The 25,337-nt window shown below is 39.5% G+C and overlaps 1 protein-coding gene across 2 annotated transcripts in view; it reads left to right on the forward strand.

Moving 5' to 3' along the window:
• RTN1 (reticulon 1) overlaps positions 1-25,337 on the forward strand; it is a 282,573-nt gene that overhangs the window by 244,501 nt on the left and 12,735 nt on the right. Inside the window, exon 1 of one of the 2 annotated variants that reach the window (XM_009211631.1) lies at positions 3,458-3,817. The exons of the other annotated variant lie outside the window; for it this stretch is intronic. Within the exon in view, the coding sequence (XP_009209895.1) occupies positions 3,757-3,817 (61 nt within the window). The 5' untranslated portion in view covers positions 3,458-3,756. Of the gene's footprint in view, positions 1-3,457; positions 3,818-25,337 lie in introns of those variants that run through there. 2 annotated transcript variants of the gene reach the window in all.

Raw genomic sequence — 25,337 nt, forward strand, 5'->3', positions numbered from 1 at the left:
GCTATATTTCTCAGCACAAGAAAAAAATGAAGATGCTTATATAGTTTACCAGTTATTACATTCTGTCATGAAAACGCAGTGCATCTGTGAATGTTCTTCTCCCATATATCTTAATGGCATCTCTTGCTCCTTTAGGTGTCTGCTCCAGGCCTTTGCTGACCCTCCTTACAAAATAGCAAATTTCCACCTCACCTCCACTCTGTCCTCTTTTATGTGCTTTATTTTTCCCATATACTTGTCCATAAATGAATATTACATATTTACCTTTTTGGTTATTATTTGCCCACACATACACACCAGCATATAAAGTAGGAACTTTGCTTTATGCCTAGAACAGTGTCCAGTACACAGCAGGTACTCAATAAATATTTGTTGAATAAATGTATCAATGCAGATGCCACTCTTTCCCATCAGTAAAATTCTAGTGCCAGAGGAGACAGACATAGTAAAACCCCTCTGGGAATGCTAGCCTTCAATGTTCATCTTGACCTGGGATAAGATTACAAAACTTGACTATTTTGCTTTTCCTGAGAACAGACTGCCTAATGCATGATTTCATCCTGAAAAATAAAGAAATCACTTCCTCTCCTGGCAAGCACCTTAACCAAGTTCTCAGCTGGCTGCAGATAAAGCCCGTCTGTTCTCTACTGGTTTAAAGATAGTGGCAGTTCCTGCCTGCTTTTAGCAAGCTTTATTTTGCTTTCTGTTTTCTTTCACCACTTAAGGAAAATTTACATATCTTTTCTACCCATTTTATCATTTTGATCTTGGCAAGAGCTTTCAATTAATACTGTGTGAACAGTTGTGCAAAGAAAGCACCCACTTACAATGATTATGGGAAATAAATTCTTATTATTTCATAATGACAAACACCTAAAGCTTCCAGTTATTTGTATTGTAATTTTGAGAGGTCCAGAGATGACAAATGACTTGCTGAAGGCCATGTAGCTAACTTTTACAATACAGGTGATTCCTAGTTTTCCATGAATAAGTTCATTTATGTTTCTCTACCACTTACACATTAACCTAAAGCCTGCCAATTCTTACTTCACTACTGTGAATCTGTCTGTGAAATAGCCATCTTACTTCCTCAACCTTCAACTATCAAACTGTTAGAGTGGGTTTTTTGTGTGCCATCCAACATCTCTCTCCACACTTAGCGTAAATGAAAATAATGTGGTCTTTCAGCTAAGCTGACATTCCAAGGACAGGGTCTCACTGTGTCACCCAGGCTGGAGTGCAGTGGTGCGATCACAACTCACTGTAGCCTCGACCTCCCTGGGTTCAGGTGATCCTCCCACTTCAGCCTCCCGAGTAGCTATGATTACAGGTGCATGCCACCATGCCTGGATAATTTTTTTTTTTTTTTTTAGAGATGGGGTTTCACCATGTTGTCCGGGCTGGTCTTGAGCTCCTGGGCTCAAGCAATCCACTCACCTCGGCCTCCCAAAATGCTAGGATTACAGGAGTGAACCACTGCGCCTGGCCCCAAGGTCAACTTTATGGTCAATGTAAAATGCCTGGCCCAGGAAGTCTGACCTAATGTATCCTCCACTTTAAAGAGAGTTTGCTTCTCCCTGTTCCTTATTGGGAACATTGTGTATTTGCCATACACACTATACAGACTGTCAGATTGGCAGTACACACTGTTTCCCGTAATGTAGTGGACACAATACTCATCACTAAAGGTACCTGCTGGCACCTTCTGGACTTAGGGCGGATAACTGGGGCTATCATTGGACTGGCAGTGCCTCCTAGTGGCCACAGCTCTAAAGATCTCCCTCCAACTGAAAAGCAGCCAGGGCAGCAAGAGCTCACCAGGCAACCCCTACCCTACCCTCTCCTTTCTTCTCAGTCTTGTCCCCATATCATGCAGTGAGAATTCGGTGCTGATCAGGCTGTCATCATATATACCAGTCTTTTCAGTATTTGACAGAATTCCCAAAAATGACGTGGCAATGAAAACAATTGGGAGGAGGGAGGAAAGGTAGGGAATATAAATAGAAAAAAAAAAATCACGAAAATATCCTTAGAGTAGGTCATTGTGAAAAGTGCTTTGTAATAATGTGGTCATTGTTGTTCCTTCCCATCAACCCTGTGGGAGCTCTGACACCCGTTAAGCTTCATTCGGTTTCTCCACAAGCTTGTATCCTGAAAAGAATACACACGATCCCAAAGATCGTATTTTAAAGTGTATATGCTTCATTAAAATGAAAGATGATAAATCATGTCTACAAGCATAACCTTGAGATTACTGTCCTTAGGCCCTTGCTGGTGTGGGGTATGCAAATGTAGATTTTGATCTGGGAAAGAACACCTCTGGGAACTGTAGAGGTATCGGGAAGGCTCCACTTCTCTATGAAAAAGACCCTGTAATGGATAAGGCCGTGCCACAACAAGATGAAGTGGAAAGTTTGTTCCTGCTCCCTCGGAACTCTTCCTTCTGTATGCTCCCGTGATTTCCAAGGCATCCTCTGTCCTCATGCAGTGTCTTGCCTCCTCTAGGCACCTCTTCCAACACTACCTTCTTTTCCAGACAATGCCCACATTCCAGTCCTTTCTCTGTCCTATTTCTATCTTTTCTTCATCAAAATACATTTATCCCATCCATTCTCTCAGGGTCTTGATGAATGTTCCGATAAAGTAGTTTGTGGTAAGATTTAAAAAGTAGGTCACCACCCATTGTTCTGTTCCTTCCTTAGACATTTGCATTTTAACTGGGGACTCCTGACATCCTTGACTACCTGGGCTTGGAAACCAAAGTCTTATCTCCCAAATACACATCACCCACCTCCATTGCCCCCCAGTGCTCAATCCTAAAGATGACACTGTTGAGACAATGCCCTTTGCTTCCTTGAGTTCTGTCTGAACATCCCCACAACTGATACCCTTGGATTGTCACTGCATTAACCAATGACTCCACGTCCCAGAGTCCAAGGGCTTTGGTCTGGGGTCTACAGGCACCGCATTCTGACATGGATTCCCTCAACCCCCAAACAGAGAGGGGTAACCCAAGAAATACACAAGCCCTCTGGGACAGAGCAGTAGGATTTCCCTCCAATGATTGTTTCTTGCCAACAAAGGTTTTGGATATCTGTGGAGTATTCCAAAAGAAGGAGAGAATCTGGCAATTCTTCGTAAGATTCTAGGCAATTAAAATTCATAGAGTCCAGATTTTTAAGAGTTAGGTAAGGGAGAAGTGAAAGGTAAACGGTGGCGACAATTGGGGAACATTATGCTGCAAGCCTGACATTTATGATGCCGTTGACTTGGTCTTGTCCAGCAGGTTTCTTGGGTTTCTCAGAAATTTCTAGAATATGCACCTCGCATATTCTGGGAGTCAAGAACTCCCAGGAACAGCCCAAGTCCCCCTCCTCTCACCCCCACCCTCAGCCTTTTTTCCCCTCCTCCCAAACCTCCCACCCCCTGTCCGCGTCAGCGCCTTCCCGGCCAGAACCGCTTTACCCGTCTCCAGGGTAGCACCCTTGGGCAGCCCAGCCAACGCTGTCGCGTCGAGAGGCGCCCGCATCCCCATGCGCGCAGGCGGCTCCGGAGCCGCGCAGCGCTGATTCGCTGCCGGCCGCGCAGACTGCGGCGGCAGCGACGCTCCCGCCCCTCGCCGCGCGCCACCTGGTGCAGCCTCAATCTCTCCGCATCCGCGCGGCCACGGCGAGCCCAGCCGCAGCAGTCGGGCACCAGTGAGTGCACACTCGGCGCCCGCAAGGAGAGACACGGCGAGCCCCCAAAGCCCGCACGATGCAGGCCACTGCCGATTCCACCAAGATGGACTGTGTGTGGAGCAACTGGAAAAGTCAGGGTATTCTCTTTATTTCAGTAGTGCATGCCTGAGGCGCACGGGAAACCCGGGACCCGGACTCATCCATTGTGCATCATTTCACCTGTGGGACCGGTGCATGCTTTATACCCCGGAGCTTTCTGTTGGGGGATAGTAAACCTGTTATTTCAAGAATCAAAATGGATGGTGCTTGGTTGTTGTTTTTTTCTTTTCTTTTTTCTTTAACCCCACCCCCACCCCTTTGTTTTCTTATTGTAATGCTGGTATTTTAAATAATGCATCAGTCGCCTCCTCTGGGAGTTCTTTTGGGATCTGTGGATCATTCAGTACTTGTTTAATGTTTCCTCATCGCCGGAGTTAAAGTGCTTTCTTATTGTTTCATGCATCCCAGTGAATTTATTTCTGCCCTAAGGTTGAAATCTCCTGGCAGAACCATTAACTGAGAGGGCTGGAGTGCATCCTTTTAAGAGGGACACACCCATTTCAGGGTTATTATTTGTGATCACACAAAGGAGAGTAGAGATGCAGACTAGCTCTCGAAATCCTGAAAATATGATGGCGTAGCCACATATTAGGATGGTTCACTTTGAAATATTTGGGTTTTTTTTCTGTCATTGGAGTAACCTGTGACTACTATTTATTAATAATAGGTATCTGTGAAATAAATGGAGGGAAAGAACGAAACAGTGCCGTGGCCCTTGGTATAACAGATTTATTTTGGAATAGTCCATATTAGCACTGGGTGTGGCTACCCTCCAGCCTCGTTTGGATTGCTTTTCAGCCATTTTTATTCAGCCTCACACTTCACACATCCATCTCTCCTTTGTTACATTAAAATTCACCTTGCTCAGTTACAGAGTATGAGGAGAAAGATAATTTGCAAGAATGAATTGTGTGTAGGAACTTGGGTGTTTGTCGGAGGTAGTGTGTCTTTTCATATTTAACAAAGATGGTTCTGAAGAAGGCGCGTTTAATTTAACCTGCAGGGTTTTGCAGCATCCCTCAGGAGACCAAGAATACTCTGGAGCAGCAGCTGATTCTGTAAAAACCTGGCATCTTCCCCTTGTAATTTTATATCACAGGAAGGATAGGGTGTCCTTTCCTCTTTAATGCCTCTGTGGGGTTTTGCTTCGGTATATATTTTAAGAAAAAGTAAACATAAATCTCAGAATTAAAAGCCTACTTACCTTGCCTCTTGTTTGTTGGATTGGGTGGCAATGACATAAAATCCAATCGTCTACTTCAAATTATATGAGTGCTGGAAATACAGTTGTCAAAAGTAAATCGATGGAGCTGATAAATTTAAAAGCCGTAAATAAGAAATGTATGGCAATTGAGGCTCAATGTTTTGAAGAATGATGACAATTACATGGAAGAGCATATGTTCAATATAGAAGGCAGCTGTGAAAATATTTTGTAACATTTTATTCTTGTTCTGTGTTTAGACCCATCCAGTTTATTTGATATACACACCTGACAAACAATTATAGCTTGATGTAATATCAAATTTAGTTGGACATAAACACTGGTTTTTAAACTAAGATTATGAGTTTCTAGTATTTTTAACAAAAGTAGATATTCAAAGACAGCAGGTTTTCTGTTCTATTTGTATAAGATATTCACAAAATCTTCTGAATTAAATATCTTAATCTGTTTCATCACAATCTTATGCTTTTTGACTTGGTTGCCTCAGTTTATGTCTCCGAGGTTTAAAAAATCACATGGACTTTTATCATTAGAAATTAACACAAAATGTCATAGTTTCGCCATTGAAGACGAAATAATTTTTCATTTCTGAGATAGGGCTACTTGTGAAGATTAATTGAAGATCATTGAGAATCTGTTATACTCAGCGACCTGTGGTAGTCTTCAGTACCACTGATTTCCTTTTGTCAGATGGAACAAATCCATTATCTTGAAAATTGACTAATAAGTAACTGGATGGGAGGACTTATGAGCACAAAAGAGAAATTGTAAGGAGTGAATTATTCCTTTTTTTTCTCCTCACTGTGAGAACTTTTAACCTTAACAGAATCTACATTGAGGTGTTGGTGGTGGTGGTGTTGTTGTTGTGTAGCATTTTTAGTGTATCCTCTTCCCTTTAGTTCCCTTATTATCAAAAACAGTTGTTCTTAACCCTGTCTGCCTGTTAGAATCACCTGGGAAGCTTTAAAAACCACAAAGGATGCCTGGGCCCCACCCCTTGCGATTCTGATTCAATTGAGCTGAGTATCCGTATTTTTTAAAAAGCTCCTTAGGTAAGTTTAATATGCAACCACGGTTGAAGTCACTGGAATATTATTATTATTTTGTAGAGACGTTGTCTCGCTATGTTGCCCAGGCTGGTATCAAACTGCTGGCCTCAGGCAATCCTCCTGCCTCAGCCTCCCAAAGTGTTGGGATTACAGGCTTGAGTCACCATGCCCGGCCTGGTGTGTAATAATTCTTAGTGAGCCAAACCTATAGACCAGCAGAGGTCCAGGATACCAAAAAAAAAAAAAAAAAAAAAAAAAAAAATGCGTGTGATCTAGAAGCAGCTGTGAATACAGTGGAAAAAAGTCAGTGCAGCATTGTTGATGATGTCCTCCAGAAGGATTAGGAGGGACAAGTTTTACTTGGAAAGGAAGTAAGCAAGCTTTCGGTTTTCTTCGTATTATTAAATACTACATGGAGAAATTGCAGCAGATTGAATATTTCATGAAGACTCCACTGAAACTAATTATAGTGTTCTATAAACACTGTAGTGCACATGCAAGAGGAACCTTATCAACATATATAATTTCAGTTACAGAAAAGAATGTTTAAAGAAAGGGAGGCTAAAGTCCTCCTTATATATACCAAATCACACCAATTCTGCTTCCAATTTTAAAAAGTTATACTACCACCAAGTATTGGTTAATAATGAAAGCACATTCTACTCAGTGAAAACAAAATGAGAATTAAATGACAACCTAATAAAACACCTGTATAGATAATAATCTTACAGATCAGTACCATCCTATTTACAGGACTCTTTTACTGAGTGGTTTGTTTGAATTACTGCATTTAGTCCCCACAAAAGCTGTGCCGTGTAAGTTTTATTATTGTCCTCATTTGGAAGGGATGCCTGAGGCTTTGGTAAGGGCACACAGATAGTAATGCCAGAGGCTGGCTGCAAGCCTGCGCTGTCTCCAGAGACCCTCACTTCCCACTGCTCCACCTTCTGCCTCTGAGGTTGATGGCTTTTTCCTCAATGATTTTTCTAAAGGTTTAAATTATCTATGTAATGGTGATTCTATGGGCTTAATAACCCCTTCACATTTACAAGTCTTCATTTTGCACATGTCTTCTCATTTGAGCTTTTCAGTTTACTCTTGGACATGATGAGGCTCTGAAGTTAACTGACTTGCCCAAGGCTTTTTGGTAGCAAATTGTGTAGTAAAAGGTGATTGTCTTGGCTTCAAATCCATAACTCCTCCCATCTCAGCACTCACTGCCTATCTTACTAAGGCTAAATCAGAGAAAATGAACTCTCATCTACCTCATCTGAGATATTTTCACAGACATTCTAATCTTTACAAATACAGCAAAATTTAGCAGCAAGGCTGTGATCTTGACCAATTTATACCATGGTTGTCACTGTCATCACCACCATCATCAATTCATCATTCTAAATTCTCTGTAAATATTAGCTATGTGCCAGTTGCTATCCTAAGTTCTTGTTACATACTTGCTTTAATTAAGCCTCCGTGAGACTTTTTTTGTTACTCTCATGTTATAAAGGAGGTAACTAAGGGATTTAAGAATGAGAGGGGCAGCAGTTTGCCCCAGGATGTAACTGGGTTCTGAACACAGTACATTCTGATCGTGAAGCCTATACTTTTAACACTTCTACTATTCTACCCAAATTCAAATGATGTTATACTAGGGGAACAAAATTTGGTAAGAACCATGCATTCACAGGATTCTATTTGTTCTCTAAAGATCATTTTTTCTCCCCAGACCTCACTGTACTGAACAAATTCACCTGATACGATGCTTAGTCGTATATGGTGGATTGATACATGTGTGCCTGGGACTAAAGGTCACCTCCCATTTTACTCTGTGGGGCAGCATTTTGTAGTTACAGATTGCCAGAATGTAAGTTATTGATGAAAGGTGAAACAGTTTCCAGAGAGCATAACCTAAAGGCAATCATTTTTTTACAAAATATTTTGAAACTTTTATGCTGGTCTACAGTGCTCATGGAAACACTTCAGGATAATCTGTTTGAAAGGAGCTAGTCTGAAATGTTAAAGAGCTAAGCATTCCAGAACACACAGAGGAAATAATCTGTTTTAGCTACAGTAAATGAAAAAAAAATGCATGCCTTTGGGAATAGTATTTGGGAAAGACATTTTACACATACACATAAAGGCAGACTAATATCACCTTTTATCAAAATCAGCATTTTTAGACCCATTATTATTAAAATATTGCACAAATATTTCAATGTAAGTATTAACATTTGCAAACTGCCTGGCTCTGAAGCTTCTCATGGGATCCAATGGGAAAACTGCCTTAGCTGGGGAGATGGGGATTTTTTTCCCCCTTAGTGAAACCAAACTCTTATTATGCAGATAATATCCCAAATGTAGGTAATCAATCACTCCACTGAAAAATAAAATTCTTTTTCAAAATGTATTAACATTTTCAAGAGAAACTTTTTAAGGAAATATTTCGAGCTCTGGGAGGGGAATAATGGCTTTTTTTCTAAAAATGAGGAAGGCACATTGTGAACATTTTCATTTGTACAAAGAGAGGTTCAAATAAAGCCATTAATTACCCAAAATCCTACCACTCAGAGTTAATCATTGTTAAGATTTGCTGAATATTATCTAGATATTGCATAAAAATGAAACTAAAGGGCTAGGTAGGCAACAAAAACAGTGTTTATAAAATAAGATTGAATATATTACAAAAAGTATTTAAAATAATTTAACAGAAGAAGTGGACATGAAATTGAAAGAATTGTGAAACTTCAGATACATGTTTCTTTATTATATGAGCTTTTCCTTCCTGGAAATTGAGAAAAAGACTATGATAAACATCAAAAGGTTTGAATCATTTTTAGTTACATGTTGCAGTTTTAGACCTACAGATGGATGCTCTGCAGTGTCCAACATTTTTTTTAAAGATGCATTATGGGTTAGAAAGGTTGACAAAAATGCTGATCTAAATTTACATCTTCAACTCTATTATTTTTCTCAGATTTCTGTGAATACTTCTTTCATTAAAAAACAATAATCCTACTGTTCCACGATAAAAGTATTATGATTACTATATATCAATAGGGATTATGGATAAAATCTTCCATTATAGTTACCAGGCCCTTCCTTCTTCATCATTTTTAAAAAGTCTCTCTTTCCCACCTTCTCTCCCTGCCTTATATTTGAAATCATAATCTGTACACAATTATTTCTCATCTTTAGACCAGTTAATATGTTCTGGAACAGAATGTGAAGAAATTGATATATTTTAAATTACCTTATAATAGAATTAAATTCTAAAATCCAGTGAATCCAACAAAACCAGATCTATTATGAGTTAGGCCTTGAGTGGTTAGCTTTCAGAATAGCACTTTTTAAAATAATTAAATGTTTGTCACAGGCAAATTTCCCATCCTCCTCTTAAGTTGTGTGCATGTTTGCACCTATGTATTGTTGATACACTGTCACCTTTCTAGTTCTTATGAAAATACAGTCCAGGCACAGTTGGCTCACACCTGTAATCCCAGCACTTTGGGAGGCCGAGGTAGGTGGACCATCTGAGGTCAGGAGTTCGAGACCAGTGTGGGCAACATGGTGAAACTTCATCTCTACTAAAAATACAAAAGTTAGTCAGGCGTGGTGACACACGCCTGTAGTCCTAGCTACTCGGGAAGCTGAGGCAGGAGAATTGCTTGAACCCAGGGGGCAGAGGTTGCAGTGAGCTGAGATCACGCCATTGCACTCCAGCCTGGGCAACAGAGCAAGACTCCGTCTCAAAAAAAAAAAAAAAAGACACATAGCCATTCAAAGAAATATGGCTGCCTTATAATTAAGTTCATAATTTGAAAGCTAGGAATTTGATATTAATGATTCTTTAAAAGCCATCTTCTGCCTAGGTGACAGTTAATAATTCTAACTACTTTAAAATCTTGATAATTAAAATTATATTCCAAACTTACAGCATATATTTCAAATTAGAAGATTGTTAGGAGTTTTAAAACTTAAAAGTATAGTGTTCTATTTTTCCAAAATATGTTTCAGCTGTGTCTTTAAGTTCAAGCCGAGCAAAGTTATTTTATTGTTTCATGAAATAAAATTCTAAATTCTTCCTGATTTTATATGTTGCCAAAGGAAAAAGCATAATTTCAGCATTACTCTTGAGCTCTTTGATAAAGCTGGTGTTAATGTTGAACAAATGAAACTCACAACTACAAGTTTTAATTTTTAGAATGTATCGCAGTTCTACCCATTTTACAAAGAAAATGCTTTAAATATGGTCATATTTTATCTCCTTTCTTCAGAAATAGTTCACCAAACTGCAGATTGGCAAATTTCAAATTTGGTAATAATTGGCATCAAGAAGAACGTGATATTTTATTGAATGGAACAGAGGTACAATGAGAAATCAATCCTTTTGTCTTTTTAGTTGAAGAAATATTTTTGCTGTTATCATCTTGGCCCAAATTTTAAATGTATTCATTTTTTAAAAAAGGAACCAACAGCTGTCTATCTCGTGGTCCTTTTCTTTTCCACTACAATGATGGGTTTTAAGAAGGGGTGACATGATCTTAAGATTTTGTGGTTAATTATGGTTGATGACCAACAGACCAAATGAACAATTTGTATTTTGAGGAAGTCAAAAAGCTTAAAGAAAGAAAAAGTACATGAAGATAGTCATTCTTGAGTATCTCAAAATTCTTTCTTCATGCCTCAACTATCACATTCCCAAAGCCTGTCTTTTCCTCCCTGTGACCATCTCTTCCTTTGATCCCGGTTATCCTGTGAAGATCCCTCCAAGTGAGCCTTGGCTTTGCAAGAGGTCTAGGAGGAGGAGGAGCTTACCCAACTGTCTGAAATACTCAGGCCCTGCTGTTTCACTTCCTGGGCAGGCCTATCCCACCATGGTCACCAAGGGTTTACACATCATTATGTTAACCTGACAGCTTGGAAAGAATGGGAATGTTCTAGTCCTAGTGGTTAGACCTAACAAACAGGAATCATATTCATTTCTAGCCAAGGAAAATGTTAAGCCCTCCATAAGGATAAAGTAGTTTTTGCCTTCAGTCCAGCCCGAGAAGGAGGCATTCAGGAATAGTGTAATTCCTTTTGTCTCTCATGGAAGAAAAGCAGCAGAGATTGCTTTTGGCTGTGGCTTTGACACTCAAATCCTTCATTTTCCTTTGTTCCACCAAAGCTCATTTAAAGTGGTGGATTAAATGCTATGCTCTTTTACTATCTATAGCAAGCACCAGGCTTAATGTGTCTTTCCTTTCAAAACATCCACAGAATTATTTAAGAGTCTAGAAATAGTGTTGGCATTTTTCTCTTGACAGTCACATAGGTTGTAGTTAGGAGGTGTGAGGGAAGGGCCTGGAAAATGAAATCATAGGTGTCTTACTAGCAAAAGTCCCTGCCAGCAGTTTTCCCTCTGGGTTCAGGGCTCCTAGATTACCATGTGAACCTTCAACTGATGTGGGATCCTATCTTGGTAAATGAAACTCATGAGTAGAAGATGTCATCTTTGAAGGTCTCTGTGTTAAAGTATTTTATTACATCTACTTCTGTTTTCTTTCTCCAGTTTAATGTCAAACGAGGGAAGATTAAAGTAGGAAAAATTACTTCTATTTTTTCTTGTTAACATTTTGTGGTGATATTTTGTTTCCTTCATGAAGATCAGTCAGAAAAAAACTGACTCTTAATCACTGCTTTGGACCCTGGGTTGGAAACAACTGAGGTTTGTCTAGCCTTCTTACTCTGTCCACAAAGTAGTCAATTATTGTAGTTAAATCATTGGAAGCTTGCTAAAAAGTAAATAAATTTCAACAGCATGTCATTTTTCAACAGTCCTTTTGTTGAAATGCTGATATTATTAATGAACAGGAACCTCTCATTTTCTCACTTGGCATTTATTTATTTATTTAGAGATGGACTGTTGCTCCATCGCCCAGGCTGGAGTGCAGTGGCTTGATCTCGGCCCACCACAACCTCTACCTCCCGGGTTCAAGTGAATCTCCTGCCTCAGCCTCCCAAGTAGCTGGGATCACAGGCATGTGCCACCATGCCCAGCTGAGATATATATATATTTTTTTATTTTATTTTATTTTTTTAGTAGAGGCAGGGTTTCACCATGTTGGCCAAGCTGGTCTCAAACTCTTGACCTCAGGTGATCCGCCCACCTCAGCCCCCCAGTGTGCTGGGGTTACAGGCGTGAGCCACTGGGCCTGGCCTCACTTGACCTTTGAAAAAGTAACATTAACTTGTCACATAGCAAGTGGTGTAGTGCTGCCTGAAATATTTTCTGGACCAAAATGGAATAAAATTACACAGTTAAGACTATGGTACCATAATGCAGATAATTATGCACAATTTATTGCCATTTTATATTATCCACTTATATCACATTTTTTTGCCTTATAAATAAAATATAAATAGCTGCACTACTTGTCTTTTCAGTTCATACATTTTTAATAAACTTTCTGAATACTGTAGCCACTATTGGTTCATTTGAATGCATTTAAAATATTTTTACCAAAACAAAAATTTGGACTATGACAAAGGAGTTTCTAGAAATTTGACATAGGATTTAATTTCCACTTAGCTGTTAATTCAAACCTTGGATCACTTCTGTTATTCTTCTTTTGTTATTGATTGGATTCTAGAAATAAAGGGATCACTGGTTTCAACATTTGATGTTAGAATTCTTCAAATCTGCCACTTCACTTTTGGCCAAATTTATTCTAAGACAGTCCCAGGCAGGCTGCAGTGTGTGTGCTCATAGCTGTGGTTTGAGGACCATGATGATCACCAAGCCCAGTTCATTTCTCAGATTGACAGGACATACCGATCTCTCTTTTCAAAGGCAATGTGTTTCTCCTCAGTTTTTAGCAAAGTAGCTTTAATTTTTACAACTGGCAAAGCAATATAGTAATATGCCTGTCCTAGTAAGTATTCTTAGTTAATGTATACTCAAATGTTGAAACTCTTGCCTGGCTTTTCTGCATTAGGAGGATATTAAAAAGAGAAAAGCTGATCGTACTTTGTTATACCAGAAGACCATCGGGGGTAATTCGTTTCAGTAACAGAGTTATATTTTTCTTACTTGGGTTCTAAGGAAACTTTATTCAAATACCTACTTTTCTGGATTGGGTACTATAAAGCTTCCTACACAAGTTGATATCACTCTAAGCAAAATTAAAATGTGAAAAATCGGCATTTACACAGCAGATTTGGAATGCAGAAATTCTCTACTCTGATCCCATCACCTCCTACCCTTCCCGCTGAATCATCAGAACTTCAGGCCATTTCCTGGCACTCTGACCACACACGGCCATTGCCACTCTCCCAGTCTATCAGTCACCAGCCATCTAGACTGACCGTCATTTCCAGCCTGAACCCTAGGGTTGTTCGTTTCATTTCTGTCCTCCTGGACCTTAGAGTCCTCTGATCATGCTCCTTGTGCCTCTTCACAGCCCTGGACCAGCCCCACCACCCATTGATCAGAACATTCAGCACCTAATTCTACTGAATGGATCCCCAAGAAACCCTTGACTTTAACCAAGGCCTCTTCACTTTTTGGCAGTCCATTTATTCATTCGTTTTTGAAGCCTTATTGCATTTTTCTAAACCAGCACTATTTAATAGGAATATAAGCCACAAATATAAATATTCTAATAGCCACATTAAAAAGAAGAAACAGGTAAAATTCATTTTGATTATATATTGTATTAATAGATCAAAAGTATTAGCCTTTCAACATACCAATACAAAAAGCATTAATGAGATATTTTACATCCTTTTTTGTACTAAGTCTAAGATCCAGTATGTAGTTGACACTACAGAAGATCTCATTTGGGACTAGCCCCGTTTCACACACCCAGTAGCCTTATGTGACTCATTGCTACTGTACTGGTCAATGCAGGCCTTGACTTTTCGTACCCTCTTCAAGTCCCACCATTAATCTCCTTAGTCTCAGGAACCTCATGACTCATTTTCCAGGGAAAATTCAAGTTAATTTCCCTCACTATATTATTTTACCACTTGAGGTTATTTCTGTTCCACCTCAACACATATCTGTGGCCACACCTATAACTTCCCAAAATGTCCTTCCGTCTTTACCTCTTTTCTTCTTCCTCCTTTGAAAACAACTGTGATTAATCCCATTTTTTCCTTCCTTCGTGGAGACTTTGCTTTAGCAAATCTGTTTTCCAAAATCTGCACCCCTCCCTTCCCACTAACATTCCTGGGTTTTGCTCCACCTAAAGGTTTACTTGTTGCTACTACTCCCCAAACTACCATCTTCTTTATTACTTTGAACTTCCCCCCACCCAGCCCCTTACAATAAGGCTTCCATCCCCACTACTCCTAACACTGCCCCCTGCAAGGTTATGAATGACCTTCCTTTAAGTCTCCAAATCCAGTGGTCCTTTCTACATTTCCATTTCCTTATTATGTCTACAGCATTCCACACTGTAGCTTACTTACCCCTTTCTTCTGGGAAATGTCCTTCTCCTTAGCTGCCATAACCTACACTATTGTGGTGTCCTTTCTAACAGGTGGACCTCTCTTTTCTATGGACCCACTTATTCCTTTGGTTTCATCCTAGACTGCATCCCTTAGCCTTCACTCCATTGGAGATTTCCTCCACTCTCATGGCTGCAGTCATCACATCCACGTAGAATACACCCAAAAGTAAATATTCAGCCTCCTGTACTAAATTTTAGCCCTGCATTTCCAATGGCCTACTGTACATATTCATCTGAATATCATTGGATATATGATATTAAGGACCATGTTAACTCAGGGCTACTGTGACAGAGTCTAAAGAGCAAATCATTTAACTTCTAAGCCTTTAAAACAATTAGTAGTGTGTGCAGTTGTCAGCCTCATTTCATCTCTGATCTCATCTCTGCCCCAGGCTGTGTCAGAATGCCCTGCTTAGATGTCATCATGTCAGAATCCGGAGATTTAAAGACAAGTGTCAGTTTTTCCCCAAACCAGTTCACCCTCAGATTTCCTGTTTTTGGCAGTGATACTAATTACTCAATCACCCAGCTTTGAAATGTTGTTTTCACCCTTGATTAGCTCTTCCTCGTTTCTCCCACAGTTAGTCACCATTCTTGTCAACTAATCCTTTGTAATATTTCCTTTTATCCACCCCATCTCCTTAACAAATTGTCTGCCACACTCACATTCCACCCCACATCCTCTTTCTACGTCGATTCTAGTACTGTCTCTTCCGCAAATTCATCTTTTGCCACCTACAACAGTACAAGATGTGTTGGCATTGAGACAACATTTGTGAAAAGATTGTTCAATCTTCTCAGCTAGACCTAAAGTTCCTTAAAAGCAGGATCCAAATTTTATGATTTCTTCATTCCTATGCTTACTTAGATAATAGGTGATCAATAACTTTTTAATACTGAAATGACTTTTTACCCAAAGAAATTTCTCTTTAAATATCTAGTTCTAAAAGCAGTTTTAAATATAATCAGATTTCCCTAAACTAATTTTACATAACTTTTGGGGACATTTAACATGTAATGTGAGAGAGGCAACTATTTTGTTTTGGAAAAAGCATCAGATTTACGGTTTGATCCTGATTCTCCTATTAACTAGCCAAGATACAAGAGTAACCGCCCAAGGGGTTCACCTTGCCTGCTGCCTAGACAGCTGATTCATCAAGACAGGAGAATTACAGTAGAGAAAGAGTAATTCAAATTAGTCTCTCCGAGCATTCAGGGAGCCGAGTTTTTAAGGATAACTTTGTGGGTTGGGGGAAGTCAGTGAGCCAGAAGTGCTGATTGCTCAGGGATGAAATCACAGGGAGTCAAAGCTGTCTTCTTGTGTTCAGTCAGTTCCTGGGTAGGGGCCACAAGATCAGATGAGCCAGTTTATTGATCTAGGTGGGGCCAGTTGATCCATCAAGTGCAGGGTCTACAAAATATCTCAAGCACTGATCTTAGGAGCAGTTTAGGGAGGGTCAGAATCTTGTAGCCTCCAGCTGCATGACTCCTAAACCACAATTTCTCATCTTATGGCTAATGTTAGTCTTACAAAGGCAATCTAGGTCCCAGGCAAGAAGGAGGTCTGCTTTGGGAAAGGGCTGTTACCATCTTGGTTTAAACTATAAACTAAGTTTCTTCCAGAGTTAGTTCAGCCTACACCCAGGAATGAACAAAGACAGCCTGGAGTTTAGAAGCAAGATGGAGTTAGTTAAGTTAGATCTCTTTCGCTGTCTCAGTCATAATTTTGCAAAGGTGATTTCAATCCTTCCCTTTGGGTTTTATAACACCTTAATCTTAAGGAGTAGGCTGTGAAGATGGGAAAAGGCCATTGACTGCTCTGGCTTCTTCCTGCTGACAGGGGATGAATGGGAATGGGAGTGAACCCCAAGGTGAGAAGAGTGGAACTGCTTTGCAACTATCTGAGTGTATTCATATAGGCCTGGCTGGGATTTCAAGGCTTGCGTGGCAAAAACAGTACTCTTATTTATAGTTTGACTACAGTGTTTAAGTGAACAGCCTAGTATAAGGTAAATAATGAGTTCTAAGATGAGGAGTACAATTCCCAGTTTTAAAAGCAAAGATTTGAAAGGGTTAGTTTGGGGACTTCTAACCCACAATGAATTTAGAATTTAGTTTAAACTGCAGGAAAAAAACTCAAGAACAGCTAACAACAGTGTATTATAGTTTTTCTTTTGAAGTATAATTTTTCTCTCTCGTCACCATTTTTATTAAAAACAAATTATGAGAGAAATGATTTTGTTTATAAATTTTACTCTTACTGTACTTGGCCTGATTATTTGCATAAAGTACAACAAGAGTAATTATTTTTCATGTAGGCTTTTTAAATTGGCTTTGATAGAACTCTGTTCCATGAAGAACTTTAGATAATACTTTTTAAAAGCCGAGCCCAGCAATAGGTTTGGACCCTTTAATACCTATGAGGTAGGAAAAATTCCTCTTCTCTTGAGGTCCCAAGATAACTTGGGGTTCCTGGGCCTGTTATAAAATGACATTCTTTACTTACCACAGGTCAGGAACCTTGTACAGGGACTCTGTGGACAAGGTATGAGACCAGATTCCCCAGCGGGCTTTAATTGGCTTTATAAGTCAACTTTGATTCTTTAAAGGAAGCATGCCGCTCCAGTTAAAGCCTTGGTAAAATAACCAGTTTCTCCATTTGTGTCCTGTTAGAAAAGAAAACAGATTCTTATTACACTTATGCAATTAACTATACTTCCATAAATTGATAATATTCACAAATAGTTTCCAAATTTTGGAGAAATTAGGTAGAGAGGAACAAATGTGCTCCAAATTTTGTTTACAGGAGTATATTTTACTCACTTGTTAAAAGTTGCAAATAGCTCAAAAGAAATAGGTTCTCTTGACTCTGAAAACAAAAGGTTTAGCAATGTTTAACACATTAACTTTCCATGAGAGCCCTAAACATTTGTTATTTTCCTCTCTTTCAATAGCACAATTTTTAAAGTTATTTGAGACTACACTTAAGAGTCTTATATCTAATTATAAACTGCCTTTTGAAAAGAATCAAAGCAAGACAAAATGTCTGTGGATGACAAAAGTCTATAGCCACTATTAAAGCTACAATTAACTAGGTATTTTGGTTACTTCTGTGGCATACAACAATTTTACATAACAATTATAATTATTAATAATGTACACTAAATTATATCAACATTAGAGAAGTTTCCCATAATTTTGGAACACATACTAATAACATTTTTATAAATAAAGTCCAAAGTAAACCAAGCACCACTTACTCTTCTATTTGAAACATTTTCCTCTATTTTAATGTTACAATCTCCAGCATTATTAATTAGAATCCTGCATTTAAGAGCACCTGTTAAATTTGATAGCTGATTATAAAACAATTTTTACCAAAATGAGACAATTGTCTGTGGATGATAAAAATATTTTAAGGCAGCCACAGTTAAAGACACAATTGACAAGAAAATTTGTTACCTCTGAGGCACACAGTCTGTTAACATAATAATTATGATGATTACTGATAACATATACTAAGTTATATTAGAATTATAGGAGTTTTACATAATTTCAGAGCATATACCAATAACACATTTTCACAAATATAGACTAAAGAAAGCCAAACACCATTTCATATTTGACAGTGCTTTCTGTATGATTTTTGTACTAAATAACCCAAATGTTATTTTTGGATTTTAGAGGACCTAATATCTAAAATATTAGGTAAAAAAAGAGACATAATTTATAATTTGATGTTGGAAAGTTTGTTAAATATCAAAGGTTTAAAACGCTGGTTATCACAAATTAGAATCCCAGGTTATCATAAGTAATTCATTTGGCCAAAATGATAACTCCAAAAAATTCTTTAAAAAAGAAAAACCTTCACTCTGATAGAGGAGACTTAGCTTTCCAAACAACATGCAATGAAGATAGCATGAGGCCAACGAAATCCATCTCTATCTCTTCTCTTCTTTCCTTCCTCCTTTTATTCCCTGCCATTTACCCAAAGGAGAAAACAAGACCCTTTTATTATCTTTTAGCATTACATAAAAATCGTCTTTAAAAGAGAGAAAAACATATTTCATGTTTGCATTAGTGCACCATTAATGTTAAAGCTAGTGTTTTCAGATAAAATTTTGTATCTTTATTCAGTTTTAATTAGTTTGACCATAGGATAAGATTTTCACAAACCTTTTAGAACTCTTTACAATTTTCCATTAAACAGCAGATCAATTTTCTAAGAAAGCCCTATTATTCAGACACATGGGCCCAGATTCAGGCCCCACATCAGTATGATTTTGATGTTTTTTGTTGTTGTTGTTTTGTTTGTTTTGAGATGGAGTTTCACTCTTGTTGCCCAGGCTGGAGTGCAACGGTACAATCTCTACTCACCACAACCTCCGCCTCCTGGGTTCAAGTGATTCTCCTGCCTCAGCCTCCCGAGTAGCTGGGATCACAGGCATGTGCTACCACACTCGACTAATTTTGCATTTTTAGTGGAGACGGGGTTTCTCCACGTTGGTCAGGCTGGTCTCAAACTCCTGACCTCAGGTGATCTGCCAGCCTCGTCCTCCCAAAGTGCTGGGATTACAGGTATGAGCCATCATGCCCAGCTGATTTTAATGTTTGAATCTAAGGAAAAAAGCTAACTAATTTATTTTGAATATGAGCCAACTTGTTTATATCCACAGAATTTTTACAAGATTAACCCTTTATAAACCCTTTCATTTTGCTTAAGCCTTCAGTTTTGTCCTGTTACTCTTTTAGGTTCAGACAATTTTTAAAACCCTCTGACCTAGACAAAATTACATTCCCTTTAACAAAAGCTATATTCCCATGCCTTCTTACAATCTTTTACCAAAAACGCATTCCCTGCATACCTTGTATGTAAAACTGTTTCTTCAGTGGTCTCAACTTCATATTACAATGTTAACTCTTAGCAACTTTTATTTTTATTGAAAAACCTGATGAGAGATTTTAATTATGTACTAAGGGTGGAGCCTAGGACATCAGACAGAAACGAAGATAAGATCGGACTCCTTTTAGCATAGCTAAAGGATATGGCTTTCCGTATGTCCTCAGGCCTTATCTATAATCTGCTCCAAAGTACGTAAATCGAACAACTGTCAAAAGTCAAAGAAACAGCTTGACCTTAAAGCATTTAGCAAATTTGATATTTGACCTTAATTTAGACCAAATGTCTACATTTTCAAGACATTTTATTTTGCCAATAATCTTTACAACTGTCTTTATTCCCAAAAGATTCCTAAAGTCACGTGAACAAAACGGCATTAAAGTTTCTATTTTTCTGACAAAATATTTGATTTAAGCACTTATGTTTCTAAGCCAGTTAGAGCTTTTTTATATATAAACATACAACACATATAAATACACAGACAGGAGATTGAGCACTTGTGAAATTTTTCATTTGCCAGTTTCTTAATTGGATAACTGGCTTCAGGGTGGAGCCCTTGGAGGAGCAGGGCCAGAAAAACATGAATTTCTAGGGCCAAATAAGCAGCATATAAGCAGCTGAAGGCAAAGACAGAAACCCAAAATTAAGGGTGCCATTTTATACTGGATCCTGGATCCCCAAAAGGAGGAAAATACTCAGGAGAAGACAGCGCAATGCTTCTACCCTGCATTTTATTGCAAGGCAAGGCAAAGTCAATCAGCCCATTTTGTAATCAGCCCATCTCTCCTGGGAGTCTTATCTCCCAGTGGGGGGTGGTGGGGACCTTTTCTTATCTTCCAAGTTGCCAAGAGCATGCTTCTCTGATCCAAGTGTGCAAAGCATTAAGTATCCCTCCGTAACTACTATTAGCCATCCCTTATATTTCCTACCTAATTTTCATAATATGAAGTGATTTCTGATACCCCCAAAACTCAAAACCATCAGATAACACGATTCAAAACAGAGCAGAGCCTTTAATTTTGAGAGGGATTTATGTGCTTTTAATTCCTGGGGTTTTATGAGAAAAACAGAGGCTTTTTTTTCCAAAACAGGATCTGTGGTGCCTCCTCTGTTTTTCCCAATGAGTCCCAGGCTACCAGAAGTTATCTCAGGGCCTCTCGTGTCTGCATTAAGAGGGGCAAGACAAAAAAAATGGAGAAAAATAACACAGTCGACTGAGAAGAAAAAACCTTTTTCTAGAAAAACAAGTTCCAAGAAGAGAAAAACATAGAGGCTTTTTAAATATATTTATAGGCCGGGCGCGGTGGCTCACACCTGTAATCCCAGCACTTTGGGAGGCCGAGGCAGGTGGATCACAAGATCAGGAGTTCAAGATCAGTCTGGCCAACATGGTGAAACCCTGTCTCTACTACAAATACAAAAAATTATGCAGGCATGGTTGCGCGCACCTATAGTCCTAGCTACTCGGGAGGCTGAGGCAAGAAAATCACTTGAACCCAGGAGACAGAAGTTGCAGTGAGCTGAGATCATGCCACTGCACTCCAGCCTGGGCGACAGAACGAGACTCCATGTCAAACAATGATAAATAAATAAATAAATCTATAGCTTGTTTATCCACTTTTAATTAAGCTGACTTTGAACCATAGTGCTCTTTAAAAAAGAAATCCTTTCAAATCTCTTATTACCTGACATTAGCTACGCCAAGTAGCCAATATTTTTACCTTCTGAACTTTACCAAAGGTAACCTCCTCGGTGCTTCAAAGACGTGGTAAACAGTTTATTGTTTTACAAGATTTAGAATTTCCGCAAGGTAGTTCAAAGAAAGGAAAATTGAAGAGAGGAAATTAGAAGCTATGAACGGGGGGGAAAGAACACAATAAATGGCAAAATTACACAAATAAACCAGAAAGGAATTATTCCAGAAGCCAACAATTGAACCCAGGCCACCATCAAAAGATAAAGCTGTAGATACTGAGCTATGCAGCGTTCAGCAGCTTCTATTGCTTTTCCCAGAAGGAGCCTAGAGAAGCCAATTTCAGGCTTGGAAAGCTTTTAACTGCCCGAGAAAAATTTTTAGGACTAACTATGACATGAACCCCAAAATTCCTGTCCTCTGGATGGTGGAAACCAAAAGAAAGTATCCCCACCTGGTCACAAGGTTAAGCTCTTAAGGACACAAAACAAGACAGAGAAATTTTATACAGTATTGGTTTCAGGGACCTGTAGCAAAGTTTGTTAACTGACCAGCCTGCCAAGCTGGCTTGAAAAGCAGGCTTATAGGGGTTGTAAACCCACATTCTATATCCTGCGATGTCCTTCTCTCCATTACAGAATACAGAAAGACAAATTTTTAGCACAAAGTACACAACATTTGCTACAGCCTAAGCCTAGTTTCACAAATCCTTTTTTCTATTAATCAAACCCTTGCAGAGAAGACCAATAGTTTACTGTTTTACCCAGATAGAGAAAGAGAGAGAGAGAGAGCGCGCGCAGAAACTTGGCTGGTAAGAATTTCTTACTCTTTTTGCTGGCATACCAGGTTTCTGGGTCCCCTTTCTCTGCAGCTTCCAGAAGAATGGAGTAGCTTCTGATGACCCTGCTCACTTGTGCTATAGCAGTGGGGTTCCAGCCACTTTACAAGAGAAAATCACCCTTTACTGTTTTATGGAACCACAGGCAAGATTCTTAATTTGTAAGATGCTGCCTAATAGGCTGCATGAGGAACCAAATTAACATTTTCCATCCTGGCAAAATACACATAACAAAACAGACATTAGTCACCTCTTCAGCACCCAGTGTCAGCCTGGAAAGGCTCAAACTTTTTCCCTTTGGTCCCTGTTGTCTTTAATCCACTCCAGGTAAGGACAGATGACCTCCAAATGGTAATTCACAATGGGGTCTCTGGGCAAGGCAAAAAGCAGATAGTCACCCAAAGAAGCCTGTTGAGCCTTCTTTAGGGCTCATGGAATGTGACCAAATAAGGACGGTTCTCTGAGTTAGTCCTGCTGGATTTCCATCAGCAGCCCCCTGTGAGATCCCTTCCACATATACAAACACACACAAAGAGGAGATGGACAGAAGACCTTCCAAATTAGATCCCTAACCAAGAACTCCAAGAGTATCCCTTCCAAACTATCCTCCTATTCTCTGTCTGAGAAACTTCCTCGAAATCTTCCTGATTGAGGAGAAGTCTCCCAAACCAGGACTCTTCATACTAGTTAGAAAGAACCAACTGAGACCCCCCCCCCAGGAGCCAAACAGACACCCTGCAATGAGGCTACAGACACAGACACCCCATGGTGGAGCTAGAAACAGACACTCCACAATGGGGCTACAGACACCCACCATAGGGCTACATTACCAGTCAGGAGAAGAGAGGAGGCATTGGCAGCACCTAGGATACTCACCAATCTGGACACCCTGCAGTGGGGCTACAGACAGACACCCCATCATGGGACTACAGTCACGCTGTGATAAGACAACAGTTAAGGGACATCTCCACAGGACTATTTCTCCATTGCAATTAAACCCATGCACATTGGGTCAGCAGTGCCACACCAGTTGAAAGAATACCAGAGTCAGCCCCTGGTCCAAGAGAACTAGGAGGCCACTTGGGCTGGCTTCTGGATCCATCACTGGAGAGGGGGCCACTGAACCATAGGCAGGTAGCCACAAGAACAATCCTGGATGAGCCCCCAAATTTGTAACCACCCAAGGGGTTCACCTTGCCCGCTGTCTAGACAGAGCTAATTCATCAAGACAGGGGAATTGCAATAGAGAAAGAGTACTTCACACAGAGCCAGCTGTGTGGGAGAACCGAGTTTTATTATTACTCAAATCAGTCTCTCTGAGCATTCAGGGAGCCGAGGTTTTAAGGATAACTTTGTGGGTGGGGGAAAGTCAGTGAGCCAGGAGTGCTGATTGGTCAGAGATGAAATCATAGGGAGTCAAAGCTGTCTTCTTGTGTTCAGTCAGTTCCTGGGTGGGGGCCACAAGATCAGATGAGCCAGTTTATTGATCTGAGTGGGACCAGCTTATCCATCAAGTGCAGGGTCTGCAAAATATCTCAAGCACTGATCTTAGGAGCAGTTTAGGGAGGGTCAGAATCTTGTAGCCTCCTGCTGCATGACTCCTAAACCATAATTTCTCATCTTATGGCTAATGTTAGTCCTAAAAGGCAATCTAGTTCCCAGACAAGAAGGAAGTGCGCTTTGGGAAAGGGCTGTTACCATCTTTATTTAAACTATAAACTAAATTTCACCTAAAGTTAGTTGAGCCTATGCCTAGGAATGAACAAGGACAGCTTGGAGGTTAGAAGCAAGATAGAGTTAGTTAAATTAGATCTCATTCACTGTCTCAGTCATAATTTTGCAAACGTGGTTTTACAAGTTTCTAAAGGTTTAGTTTCCTCACCTGTTACATACCTATATAATGGAGTTTATTTTGAGGTTTCAGTGAGATAACATATGAAATTGCTTTGAACATTTCAGAATCAATGTAAATAGATAATCTTGTTACAAAGTATCCAGAATCAACAGCCTATTGTTTCAAGATAACAGTCCTTTTGTTAACCTCCTTCTTAGAAACCTCCTGCAATCTTAGCAAGCAATTGAAAAACCTGCTAAGAGATGACTCTACACCAAACTCATGTTACTTAGCTAATGCTTTCTGCCCACAGTTTCTTCAAGGAAAGTCCATGAAGTGCCTGGCATTCACAGACTTCTTGAGCAGGTGGCCTCGTGGTTGGAGATTTAGGAGGCTTCCCTAGAGGGCATGCCATTTCTACCAGGTATAAAACAATTCATTCAGAGGGGATTCACTTGAAAATAGCAAATTTTATCTTCTCTTTGTCTGAAAACTCCTTTCAGGCTCTTCTGAGCCCCTTCACATCTCACAAGTGGGTAAGCATCTTCCTTCACACTAAGGAGTGCCCCCTTCAGCACACATCATGCTGTCTTATAATGTATTTGTTTCCAAATGTGTATGGGCATCATAAAACAGATTACCATTTATTTCTTATCCATTTGTATGAGTGTGTGTTTGTTTTGTATAATTCACTTATTTTTATATCCCCACCACCCAGCACAAAGCCTGGCACTTAGTTCCTGCTCAATAGATGAAAACAGATGTGTAAGAGGTAACATTTCAGTTAGTGGTGGATGCTTTAGTTTCCTTTTAATTCCCCTTTACCCCTCCCCTGCACAAAGAGAGTGAATACCTGGAGGCCCTGGACCCTCAAAGACCTTCAGCCCTGCTGCCCAGGCTTTAGACCTTTAGCCTAGGCTTACCCCAATTTATTTTCCCCAATCCATTCAACCCAGGAGCCGCTGGGCTTCTGTGGAGAGCCCCTGTTCTCCCACTCTGCCCTCTACTCTCAGAGTTCCAGGGTTTATTGCAGATTATGTCTTCCAAAAGATCCCTCTTCCCCACCTGAAAAGGATTATAGCTTTTGGTGCTTCATTCTAAACAAACTCTTCTAAAAGAAAAATCATTTGGTGAACTCATTCATATTTTGTTGTTAAGGACAAGCAAATCTTTAGTGCATTATTCTATTCTAGCATCTTTGCATTAAAAAAAAAAAAAAAGATGGTAGCAATTACTTTGAGGATGGAAAACGGTTAGGCCAAAGGAATGAATTTGTAATGGTCAGACAGTGTCACTGGGGTTGGGATAGGGAGAAGAGAGAGGCTTTAGAGCACAGTCCCTTTTTTATTTTTTATTTTTGCCTCTGGAAACCTGTTTGTAGGACCAGTCCTACTCAGAAGAGAAAAAAATATGTTTCATCCCCAAAACATGCTTGTGAGCCTCTTCTCTATTTCCTAAATGGCAGAACTGTTATAGAGGAAAGGGAACAAATTTTGCCCAACAAAGGTCTGCCTACTGGAGTCTTT

Source organism: Papio anubis, chromosome 7 (genome assembly GCF_008728515.1).
Source record: "Papio anubis isolate 15944 chromosome 7, Panubis1.0, whole genome shotgun sequence".
NCBI classification, from domain to species: Eukaryota; Metazoa; Chordata; class Mammalia; order Primates; family Cercopithecidae; genus Papio; species Papio anubis.